The sequence below is a fragment of the Pleurodeles waltl genome, chromosome 4_1 (genome assembly GCF_031143425.1).
Source record: "Pleurodeles waltl isolate 20211129_DDA chromosome 4_1, aPleWal1.hap1.20221129, whole genome shotgun sequence".
Taxonomy (NCBI): Eukaryota; Metazoa; Chordata; class Amphibia; order Caudata; family Salamandridae; genus Pleurodeles; species Pleurodeles waltl.
In genome coordinates, this window is record NC_090442.1 from 786003525 (window position 1) to 786016146 (window position 12622).

The 12622-nt window shown below is 45.9% G+C and overlaps 1 protein-coding gene across 2 annotated transcripts in view; it reads left to right on the forward strand.

Moving 5' to 3' along the window:
- The window catches only part of LOC138288176 (zinc finger protein 546-like), a 689754-nt gene that overhangs the window by 387942 nt on the left and 289190 nt on the right, over nucleotides 1–12622 (forward strand). For both annotated transcript variants that reach the window (XM_069229499.1, XM_069229500.1), the window contains exon 18: nucleotides 10589–10672. In XM_069229499.1, the coding sequence (XP_069085600.1) occupies nucleotides 10589–10672 (84 nt within the window). The remainder of the gene's footprint in view (nucleotides 1–10588; nucleotides 10673–12622) is intronic.

Here is a 12622-nt window from a genome sequence, read left to right on the forward strand (position 1 = left end):
TGGGGCAAGGCACAAGGCCACACTAACGGGTCACATCGGAAGGCTCTTGTGCGTCCAGGTGCAGAGGTGTGTTAGGGCGTTGATTGTCCCATTCAGGTCTATGGGAATTGGTCTGGTTACAGAGTTGCTGCAGGGATGGACTGAAAGATCAGTCCTGGGGAAACTACAGGGTGGCTCGACCCTTGAGGTCCTTGGGCACGTGGGTATGCCTTTGGCCCACTCCTCCTCGGGCTATAGGGTGTGGGTGCAATGGTGTCTTCTGGGGGCCCAGTACGACCAAGCCAACAAGTGAGCTCAGGTCTCATGAGGCTGGCAGACATGGGAACACCCTTGGTTCTCTTCTCCTCGGTCCAGGGTGGATGGGTGCAGAGGTGTCCTGAGGTTCTGGGTTTCTGTCTCTTGGTCACTAGCGGTTGCAGGGGGATCTGCAGAAATAGACCGCAGACGCCATCTCGAATTCCACAGTGGGCGAACTCAGGGTGGACTTTGTCTCCAGAGGGCCTAGGGACCATGCTGACAATGCTGGCCCACTTAAACATGAGCTAGGTGGCTCTGGTGCCGTGGTGATGTCCGGCGTCTGGTTTCTGGCAGTCCCGGTCCTCTCATTTGTTTCTTGGATGCTTGCGGATTGTGGGAGCAGCACCTCTACAAGGGAGTTCTTGGCGATTTGCAAAGCACTGGCAGCTCTCCCAGTTTCTCGGAGGCTGCAGTGGCAGGACAGGTCAGTTGGTCCTCGAAGGTGGGGTTCAGCAGGCAGGCCCGCAGGGTTGGTGCCAAGTCAGTTGTGCTTCTCGGCTCTCGGGTTCAGTAGGCTTCTTGTCCACTCCTTCTTTTGTGTCCAGCAAAGAGCTGAAGTCTTGGTAGCAGAGGTCCCCTAAATACTCAATTTAGGGGGTGTTAAGGGGACTGGAGGGTAGTAGCCAATGAGCTACTTACCCTTTGGGCCACTACACCCCCTAGGTGACCACTTCCTGTAAGTGGTGGGCATCACCCTGTCTAGAGTTCCTAAATGCCACCAGACACAAGACGGCGGAATTTCCTAAGTCATGTTCACTTCAGGCGGTCACCCTAGGGGGTGTTCCCTGTCTGGAAATGTTACATACCTCCTGCATAGCTAATTTTCCTGCCTCTCCAGGTGCTAGATGGGCCCTGGGGCAGGGGGGTTGTCATCTTCCTCTGAGAAAGGCCAGATCTGCATACCAAAGGCGGTGGGCTTCCTTGATAATTACTGCCTTCGAATGCAGGCCATCCTGTGGGGAGGGGTGTTCCACACCCCAGCCTGAACAGGCTTTTGTTTTTGACCTTCAGAGGGCAGAGGCTTTCACCCTGGGAGGTCAGATTCTCATTTGTTTGGCGGCAGACTGGCCAGAACCGGTCAGTGAGCTCACCAGTAGTTGGTAGGTTTTTCAGGGGGCACCTCTAAGGTGCTCCCTGGGTGCTTGTATTAATAAATCCATGAGTGAAATCGCTGAGTGGTTACTAATACGAGATGTTTGATACCAAAAATCCATAGGTTCAGAGAAGCCATCATGTAGCTGGGGAACTCATTTTCACCAGTGTCCAGCACATGTATTTGAAATGTCTTCCCTGCACACTTACTATGCCTGAGAATCAGCAGACACAGTAGGAGCATATTTGTTCATGCATATATGCCCTCAGTTGTAATATAATGCACCCTGCCTTAGGGCTGAAAGGCCTGCTGTAGGGGTGACTTAAAGATATTACAAGCTGTGTTTTAGGGGACATGGCGCACAAGTATGTGCCATGTTGTGTTTTCATTTTTGGGAGCACCTTGTCCAGCAGCCTGCAATGGCAGTCTGCCTACATTTGGTGCTGGGCACCTTAGAGTGGCAAAAGTTGTGCTTCAGCTTTTAGGTCTCATCTTCAGTACAAATGTCCCAGGTACCATTTACTAGGGACTTACAGAGGTGCTAAAGGGCCTGGTCACTTGGGGATCAAGTGACCAGGTGTCTTTTTTTGGGGAAGAAACACTGGCACTGGGGACTGGGTTAACAGGAACCCAGTGCACTTCAAAATTGCATCAGTAACCCATGCAAAAAGTGTGTATATGGGGGTGGGAGGTGTACTGCAGCAGACTTTGTAGTGACATTTGGCTTGCATGGTCTGTGAAGATCCATGGAGTGTGGATTCTATCTTTTATTGGGAAAAATGAGTAAGATTCTTCAGTTGGTTTTACTTGCAATTAGAAGCAATCAGATTTGCAAACCATTAGTTGTGTATTCATAAGATGTTTTCTCTGCGGCAGAGCTGCATCAAGAGGCTTAAATGTGCTTTAAAATGTACAAGTAGCTAATACAGTGAAAATATGAAGTACTTGTAGAAGGCTTGCTTAGTTTATGGTGTACCCCTATGGTGTGGCACCCTATACTGAGTCCAGGCAATCCTTAGTGATAGTGTTTAGGTCCAGATAGCAAAACCTCTCTAGAGGTAGCTGTGATGAGCAGCTAAACCTTATCTAGGCGGAGTGTAAAGCACTTGCAATACCACAACAGTCAGTCAGTAACCAATCACTAGAAAGAGCCACACTAGCTGTTGCAAAAATAAAAGTTTCTTTATCACAACACTAAAGTTACACTAACATTGGTATATCTTCATCTGGAGATATTAGCACACAAAAATATACAATAATCAGAAACAACATAGAAATGGGGCCTTACGGGCGGACCAAACCATATACTAAGAAAGTGGTAAAGAATGGAGGTGCCCGTCCGAGTTAAGTGTGTTGATCCCAGGGGCAGGATGAGTAGGAAATTACCAGCGGTAAGTACTAGAGATCCCACAGGCCCCGGGTGACGAGTTATCAAGCAGGGTTTCCCGTAGGCTAACACAGGACTGCCGCAGTTGGATTTTTATGGATTCAGGACCTTTCCCAGTGGACGACGAGGAAACCAATTTGGCACAAAGACAGTTGGAGAGTGCCTCCACCGTGGATACCCAGAAGACTGGAGTACCTACTCCAGGGAGCCCAGGTGCAGAGGGGTGAAGTGACGTTGGAAACCTTTGTTGTAGTCCACAGAAGCCTCAGTTGTTCAGCTGATGTTGCGACCTGTGAACCAGGCCGGTGGAACACAAAAGTGGATTCAGGCTGAGAGCAGCCTGATATAGAAAAAGTGGACAGTTCCAGACCACTAGGAGATGTCCAGGCAGTGCAGATAGGCAATGCCCACCCTCTTGGAGGTGAAGTTTCTGCAGGATGGTGAAAGAAGAAGTCCAGCTGCGGAGTCTAGTAGGATGCAGGAGATCCTTGGAGTCACCCACGAGCTGTTCTACGTCGGTTGCCAGAGGGTCGGTGGCCTGTAGGCCTTATCATATGCAAAACGTTGTTGCAAAGAAGTTTGCAGATTTGGGAGGACCAGCAGGTCCTTGTGACTCAGCACTTGGTGAGGAGTCAAGGCAGGCCTTTAGCAGGAAGGAAAGCCAGACGGAATTGGACAAGCCCCACTAGTGACCCACTGGCAGCAGGCATAGGGAATTGCATGGAAGCCTCAGCAGCACAACAAACAGGAGTCCCACATCACAAAAGCTGCAGAGTAGGAGCTGAATCTGGAGTTGCTGGGGCTTCTTGGAGCTCGAAGATATTCTTGGAGGAAAACCCAATATGCCTTTGGCAAGAGCAGCAGCCGTGGTGCACAGGGGGGTTCCATTCTAGTGGCTGCACCAAGGGTCCACTGTCTTCCAAGTTTGCCAGAAGGCAAGTTGGATCCGGAGAGGACCACAGACCCACCACTTGTGAGCAGAGCCTTTACGTTGTCCATGGGACAGCAGGATCCACCAGCCAGTTGTTGTCTTGAGGTGCCTGCATATGCAGGGGAGTGATTGACTGCTTCACTCCAAGGGGGAATGCTTCTTGCTTCTTGGATGCAGGAAGAGGTCTTGTGACCCTGGAGGATGCACAGCCACGGATGTTGCATAAATCTTGCAAGAGCTGGTGAAACAATGTTGCAGTGGGAGCTCTCCAACTGAATACAACCTTGTTTCAGTTCCAAAAGCAGACCAGCAGCGGTTACGGAGGCCAGGAGCAGATGACTTGCAGAGAATTCCTTGAAAAGCCTTGCTCGACGAATCTGAGCACCCACCATCGGGGGAGTCCTTAAGTAACCCATGAAGGAGGTTGGTCACTCTCTGCAGTGCCTCCTCTGTCAGCGGGGGTCCTGGACATCCTCTACCTGGCCTGTAAGCTGGGTTGTGGTTGTAGTACACCCCACATGTTTGCCTTGTGTCAGTGTGTTTAGACTGTAGTATACTGAGTCCTGCTAATCAGGACCATTGTGGCTGTGCTCTCTCCTCAAAATGTGGTTGCTGGTAAACTTTTTACACCCCACATCTGGCATACTGATGCACCCATGTAGATCTCTAGAGTATGGTACTTAGGTACCCAAGGCATTGGTACACCAGAGGTCTTCTATGGACTGCAGCATTTTACTGTGCCACTCCTGGGAGACCATGCAACCTGTGTATGCAAGCCTGCCATTTCAGCCTGCGTTAAAGGCTGCCTGCACCATTTCACTGCCCATATATAGTTTACCTTATATCGCAGTCACTGCACTTAAGCACTGTAAGTCACCCCTCTGGTAGGGCCTTCAGCTCAAGGGCAGGGTGCGTGTCCCTAGGTGTGAGGGTACTCCTGCATGAGCAGGGTACCCCTGCAAACCCCAGTCTCCATTTTCTGGGCTTTATAGGTGTGGGGAAGCCAATTTAAGTGTTAAGTTATGTAGTGGACACTCGTCAACATGACATGTCCAACTGCATAATGACTTCACTGAACCTGGTCATGTTTGGTATCAAACATGTTGGAATCATGCAACTACACTGATTCCAGTGTTAGTTGCATGAGACCATGTACTTTAGGGGTTACTTATGAGGATCCCCGATGTCTGCCTGTGCACCCTTCCAGGGTCTGTGTGTAAGCCATTGCTGCCACCGACCCCAGACACTGTTCTGCCCCCCTGCTGCTGGGCTTAACCTGTGCAGGGGAAGGCTGGACAAAGGATTTCCTGTAGAGGAGAGGTTTTACCACCTCTCCTTTAGAAATAAGTGTCTCTGGGCTAGGGTGGGGGTGCTCCTGAGCGCTACCAGACTGCTTTGAAGGGCACATTTTGTGCCCTCACTGCAAAACTGATTTCCACCAGTACAGGAGCCCCCTGCTCCCTCTCTGACGTGAAAACACACAAAGTAGATGGGAGCGACACCCCGTGCCCCCCCATCCCTCCAACCCCACCACACCCAACCCTCTTGTCCAGGTCCTCCCCTAAGGAGGTGCCCAGAGCTCTGCCAGGTGTCCACTTGATTCTGTCATCTTAGAAATTAGATGAGCAGAGGCGCCGGGAAGCATCTGACTGGCCAGTCCAGCAGAGTAGTGACCCCCGATAGGTGGGTCACTGCAGAGGATCTCCAACCACCTTCCTTGTTTGATCCCCTGAGAGTGGGACCCTAGATTTGTCTGCAAGATTGTTCTTCAAGACACTTCTGCAACCTGGACACCAAATTCTGCAGCTGGACTTCAACGGCACCCAAGATAATACTGCAACTTCTAGGAGGGCTCCTACTGCAAATTTGTCCCTGGATATTGCAAGGAATCTGCAACTTCCATGGTCGTGCATCCTCCAGAGTCACAAGGACTCAGCCTGCACTAAGGACAACAAGAAGGAATCTTCCTTGGAGTGAAGGACTCACTGCCCTGCAGCCACAGGCCCCTCGACGTTGAGTACTGGTTTGTGGATCCTGCTGTCCCACTGACTCTTCAAGGCTCTTCAACACATGTTGTGGTTCTGTGGCTTTCCAGAGGTCTGTCCTGTCTTCCTTGCAATTGGGAAGTCGGTGGTCTCTCATTGGAGCTGCTGGAATGAAGCCCCTGTCACCACATCTGTCATTGCCAAGGCTTGTTGGCTCTTCCATTTGAAGACTTCATAGCTCCAAGAAGCTCCAGCCTCAAGAATCACACAACTCAAAGACCTATGTCCTCCCTTCAACTCCTGCAGCGTGGATATCATCTTTTTTTTGCTGCTGAGGTCTCCCTGCGACTCCCTGTGCCTACTGCCAGTGGGTCCTCCTGGGATCTCCATTGATTACTCCTGGCTCTCCTCCTTACTGAGGTCTGGCCCTGAATGACCTGCAAAAGGTTGAGCCCCTTGAACTTTGCTGGTCCCCACTTCTGCAACTGTACATGCAATGCTTCTCTTGCATTTGAAAAGGCTTGTTGCTAATTCTGCTGACCACTAACACTTTTGCAATTCAACGACCTGCGTGGGAAAGCTCGTGGACGACTCCTGGAATCCTTCGGCATCGCCTGGATGTCGCAGCTGCATCTCCATGACAACCGTCCAGAAGGAAAACATCCACAAAAAGGGTGGGCATTGCCCTCCTGAACCGCCGGACAACTCTCGGTGATTTGGACTCTGTCCCTTCTTTTCACAGGTGCTCCCTCTCTGAAATTTACACCTGGGTTCCACCGACCTGGTCCATGGGTCACAACATCAGCTGGACAGCCAAGGTCCCAATTGACTCCAACTGGAGGTTCTGACACAACTTCACCCCTATGCAACTGGGCTCCCTGGTGTAGGTACTCAACTTCTCTGGGTATCCACAGGTGGGGGCACTCTTGAACCTTCCTTGACCCAACAGATTTCCTTGGGGTCCTCTGTGAAGGGTCCTGAAACACAAAAACTTCATCTGCGACTGTCCCATGTTATCCTATGGACACCTGACCCGGGGTAATATATCTTCGCATGAGCGCGTGGGGAATCCTCGCTACTTACCTCTTGTGTTTTAGTACTTCCCCAGTCCCTAAGATCCTTGGGTCCCAGTCTTAGTTAGTTGTACCTTTCTCATCCCATTTTCTTAATATATGATTTGGCCTCCCCCAGGGGCCCATGCTATTTTATGCTTTTACTTACCTGTTTCTAAGTATGTTTTATGTATGTATATCTCCTGTTAGGAGACATACCAAAGTTAGTTTATTACCTGTGTTTTAATAAATAATACGTTATTTTTCTAACACTGGTGTGGTTCCTTCTTGTGTGACCATTACTGATTCACTTTTGTGGTATTTGCAATTTCTTTACACCCTCTCCGCTCAGCCTTAGCTTCTCTAAACACCTACCCTATGAGAGCTTTGATTATTTAGAACCACTAATACTATCAGTAAGAATTGCCTGAACTCGGTGACAGGTGCCTCACCTACAGGTGTACACTATATACTGAGCCAACCTCCTACAAGTGAACCTTTAGAAATACTGTACTTCATTTGTGAACTCTTTGAGATATGTCTTCCGGTCTTGACCAACTGATTGCCATGCAAGAGCAAAGTGGAGAACCATTTTAGTACTTGATTGTGAACATCCTCAAAGGAGCAGACAGTCACCAGCAGTGTTCCACATGGCCAAGAGGTCAATAAGTACCAGGAATTCTAGATTGCCCTCGTCCAGTACGTAGTGAATGTATTTTAGGCTATGAGGGTAGTAGCCTTTGTCCTGATGCAGATTGAAAACGTGATTGATAGAAAGTTAGTAGAGGAATTTCGTTAATATATGTTTTTTGGAGACACAGTATTCAGTGGCTTTTCATAACAAGAGTAAGTTGGAGACAGGTATGAGTTTATCTACGATGTTAGGCACCAGGTTTATTTGTTGGAGGTTTTTAATTGCTAATTCACAATTGGTTTGGATTTGGATTTAGACCAAATTAAGTTGAAGTAGCCATTTTTTGCAGAAGTTTATTTTCCTTTGTGTGATATATTCAGCAAGCTGTGGCATAGAAATAAATAATCACAGCAAATGATCACACATCAAGTAAATACAACTATCTTGGTGCTTGGCTGTCGGATTCTATCAAACCCCTTTTTACGGGCAATGACCATTGAGGAAAAGGCAGCTAAAACATCATTCGCCTTAGCCAAACTTTGCCACAAAGTATTGTCCCAACTGCTGATGCATTCCGAAAAGTAGCTCATCCCAAACTGCTGCATACCATAAGTTGATGAGCATCTTGCCATTTCTGGAATGCTCACATTCCAGGAATGTGAGTCCCGTCACATTGCAGCCTATAGGAAAATATTCAAGCTCCTCAAATCAACAAGACAAACATTGATACGACTGCAGTTTGAGTTGGTGAACATGGACGTGAAAGGTCAAATGGACTTAATCAAATATCACTACAAAGTGATTATAGCACAAGATGACACCTTGCAAGGCGCCTTGCGGTTGTTGTTTTTTTTAATGCAAAGAGGACATAGGCAAGCTATCTTATAAGGTCCTCCATAACATTAAACTTGGTAGCAGAAAACCTCTACAATCCTGTTGTGACGTTACTACACCTGAAGTGCACTAAAGAAAGGAAAAGCACCTGTCAAAGAAACATAATCTGAATGAAATTAGTGACACTCCGGGTGTCATGGTGCTCCACAAATCATACGAGGTCTTGGCTTGCCAGCCATACTTGAGAGCGGCCATTGGGAGACAAGCCTTTTGGAACATACTATTGACCAGACTTCTGATGCTGCCTGAATGGGAATATCAGAACACACTGGAAAACAAAAACTCTAGGGCAAAGGCAGTGCAGGTTGTGCTCATACTCCCAGGAATCCGCGGAACATATAGTATGCTGCTGCCCAGCATTGCTCATGCAAAGGCAAACCCTTTGAAGACCAATTTTTCTGTATCTTGACATAAGAACATGTAAAGAAGCACTGTTTTATGTCTACTCGTCAGATGTACCTATGGAGCTAGCATGAATTGCCAAGTTCTTTGAAACAGCAAGATTTTACTGAGGGTCCGTACTTCTCGTATGCCTACAGTACAACATGCTGCATTAACTGCAAATTTCCACCAATCTTAAATCAGGAGAAGGCGGACTGTGGGACTAGCATGTTTGTTCCATCCTTTGCTGATCTCTAAAGGTTTCTAGCCGCCATTCTAACATCATTCCATCCTCACATACAACTACAGATTACTTAGCAAGTTTGTCCATTTAGCTGACTCGTGCTCTTGTTGCTCTCATGGACATGCTGCAATAAGGAACGACTGACTACACAATAGTACGGCGCTAGACAGTTGCTGCCCTTGTTATGAGGGAACAGTGGAATACCAACATGACCTGTCTCGAGGCACTAACCATAGGTCTAGTTGCACAGCATGACTCCAATGACTCAGCCATTTACAGAGCACGTCTCACCACTTTTAAGGTTTTTACACTTGCCGCATCGGGTGCTCCCACTTGCTTTGAAAAGATTATATTGTGTAGACATTATTTTGTTGATTTTTATAGAATATTTTCTGGAAAGCAGTGTTTGGCTTGGTGCATGTACCAAGTTGCATGCTATAAAGGTCACTTCAGCCTACCCTGAGAGTCACTTAAAGATTTTGTGGGGTAACAGGACATAAAGTTGTAGACCCAAGACTGTCAATTGCATATTATGTTGCTCATCAAACAGGCTGACTGTGTGGAACTAATTTTCTAATCTGCTTCTAAAGCCAGTGCTAATGTTAAGGCAGACTTAAGGGTGATGATATCCAGTCTGCTAAAGAAATAGTGTGGCAGTAAAGATCAAGATCTTGTAGCACTTTGATTGTGCACATAGCCTAATACCCTTGTGCTGGGCGCTGCAGAGCACAATCATACTTTTTTGTTTGCACGGATAAATCAGAAGTAGGTGAACCCCAGCAGTTAAACGATTGCCAGGCTTTACCAGCAGTCACCTCTTGTTCTAAATAATCTCCCTCTTGTGCCTAGACTTGTTTCAGGTACATTGATGATGTATGGGTAACATTATGATTGAACCCATGACCTTTTTAGCTCGCCAAAGTGTTGTTTCTCCTGTGCTATGAAAGAGGACGCCTTTGGTTAAACAGTAATCTGCATATGCCTGTTTTAGCATCCTCCTATTTTGTAATGACACTTTTTAAAATTATTTTACCAAACTTAATAGCCATCTGCATCGTGTCAATCACTCAGTCCAACAATCTTCAGGTGCAACCTCTGCCTGTTAATTATACCTTAAGGGCATATTAATGATGTTCAGAGATTCTCCTCCCTTCCTGAAATTTGGTTCAAGCCTTTTACTTGCAGAAGGGACCGTAAACACAGAGCTCAACATCTTTCCTTAACGTTATCAAAACCCGCGTAAGTGTAGCAAGATCCCCATACATAATCTGAGGCTTGCGAAAAGGCAGCCATTTTCATTCTAGTAGGATTCAGATGCAATAAAGTGAGAGGTGTACTGCAAGTGATTAGTTTGCTGCGTCCAACCGATTCTGTCAGATACCGTGATTTGAAAAATTGCTTGATCCAACATTCTGTTTGTGATTTTTTTTTTTTTAAAGCTGAGCAGATTACTAGTTACTCATGGCTTTTGGTACCAAGCTTGGTGGTGGTAGTTTTATTTCTCTTTTTTATGTTTTGTTTTAAAAATTCCAAATAAATCTAGCAGTAACCCCTAACATAGGAAAACATAGGTTTCCCACAGGCAACACCCAGCGGTTTAGGAATAACTGTGGCATCTAGCTGAGAAGAATATTTGTTCAGATAACCTGACTGGTGGAATAGCAAAGACTAAAGGTGAAATCTCTTTTAGGTGCCTCTTGCCTGGACAGTCCATGTCTCTGAAGAACAGAATGAATATCTACACGAACATCAGAATGAGTTTATTGAGGAAACAGTAAGTGCAAAATGATCTGATTTCTCAGAGGAAGCAGAGATGAGATGCTGTAGAATTGCTGTATGCAAGAGAAGGGTGCATACTTTAATGAAGTGCCTACTATGGTAACCAGGACTTAATAAAAGGTGATCACATTAATGCATGGTTTAGTGGTTGTGAGTTAGAAACGTAGATGATAGTAATTTGAAGGAAGAGGATAGGAGAGTAGCATTCCAAGATGACAGTGCAGCAAGAATGTAGTTCTCCAGCATTGGATCTTTCATAGATTCACATGCTTGAAATATTACCCATTGCTAGACTAGGAACCCTCAGTGACAATGTTAGTACAGCAGTGTAAGCATTACACTCAGTAACGTTGAAATTTCACCGATCATTTGCATCCTATCCACATTATTATAAATGATTCAAAATACTGTCAATATAGCACCCTTGCTTGTTCCCTTGTCCGAAGTTTAACAGTCAGATTGTCAGCCACATATAACAGTGAGGAACCTTTTGGAGAAGGTCTGCCCAAAAGAAGTGTCAATTTTTCATACAAAGATTAACATACAAAATGTCTGAGCTGGATCAGAGGAAATCTCTATTCCAGGCATGTGGAAAAGAATCTACATGGATGATCCACATTCAAAATACCTGTGCTGCCTTCATCCCAGTCACAACCTGAAAAAGTGTGGCAATTGTTAGATTTCTCAGCAAAGAATTTAGACCGAGAAAGAAGGTTAACTTTAGCCATTTTCAAGGAGAAAGTCGACGTTCCAACCAACACACACACACACACACACACACACTCTCTCTCTCTCACTCTTTTCCTCTCACTCTATATAAAGATAAGACTGTTTTGGCTCATTCTGAGAAGTCTGTGAGAAAGACTTCAGGGCTGGCATTTAGAACCTGTGACCCTGCTGCTAAGGGTCAGACATCAAGCCAGCTACTTGGAAGTGAGATTGCTAGAAAACATTCTGATAAAACTAAAAGAAGGACGGAATCCACTGAGGAACAGATGGTTAAAAAGCCTATGGTGACAGAAGAAATACCATTTCTGATAGTGACTTCTTGCAGATTCTTCACATTTTAAATATTTTTTAAGTGTCAGACTGGATCTGGAAACTTTTCAGTAGCGCCAGTAACAGGCACCTTACAGCTCTGTATTATTGCCATTCTGCTGTGAAAATGGCATGCGGAGCCTATAAAGGTGCCATACTTGTATACTTATGTCAGATCGTTTCTTCCAAGCCACCAGTTGCGGATCCGGAGCTCTCTTGACTATTGGTGTGAAAATCACCATGACACAGCAGAATACCCTTCTGATACATAACACCAATAAAAAACATACAGACCAACGACTTACTTTTATCACACAGTACAGCACAGTGCGCTTTAATTTATACAAAATGCTTAACAGACACTGGCATCTGTTAAAACTGGACTCCACTTTAGCTAAATATGTATCCTCTAAACCCAAGATCACCCAGTGGGCGTTATTTGAGGAATATGTTATGTCGCAGTTACATCCAGCCTAATCCCCAAGGAACATTGAGTTCCTGGATACCCGAAAAACCTAAAGGTTTTTTTAAGTGCACACAATGCAATTTATGCCAATTCGCGGCAGATAAGCTAACATGTTTCCAATAAAATACCAAGAGGAAGTATTTTATTCAACAGTTCATCAGTTGCAATACAAGGTCAGTGGTCTACTTTGTCGTCTGCCAATGTCAACTCATCTACATTGGCAGTACTTTAAGACCATTAAAAGGTCATATACAGGAATGTATCAGTGCTATAAGGAACAATAACCCAAACTACCTTCTGGCAACACATTTCAATATGGTACACCCAAACTCTTAGATGATTAAGATCAAGTTCCAGGGCTTTGCACATATAGATTGTAACCAGAGAGGTGGAGACAAAACAATGAATCTGAGGAGGATGGAAAGTAAATGGATAATTAGG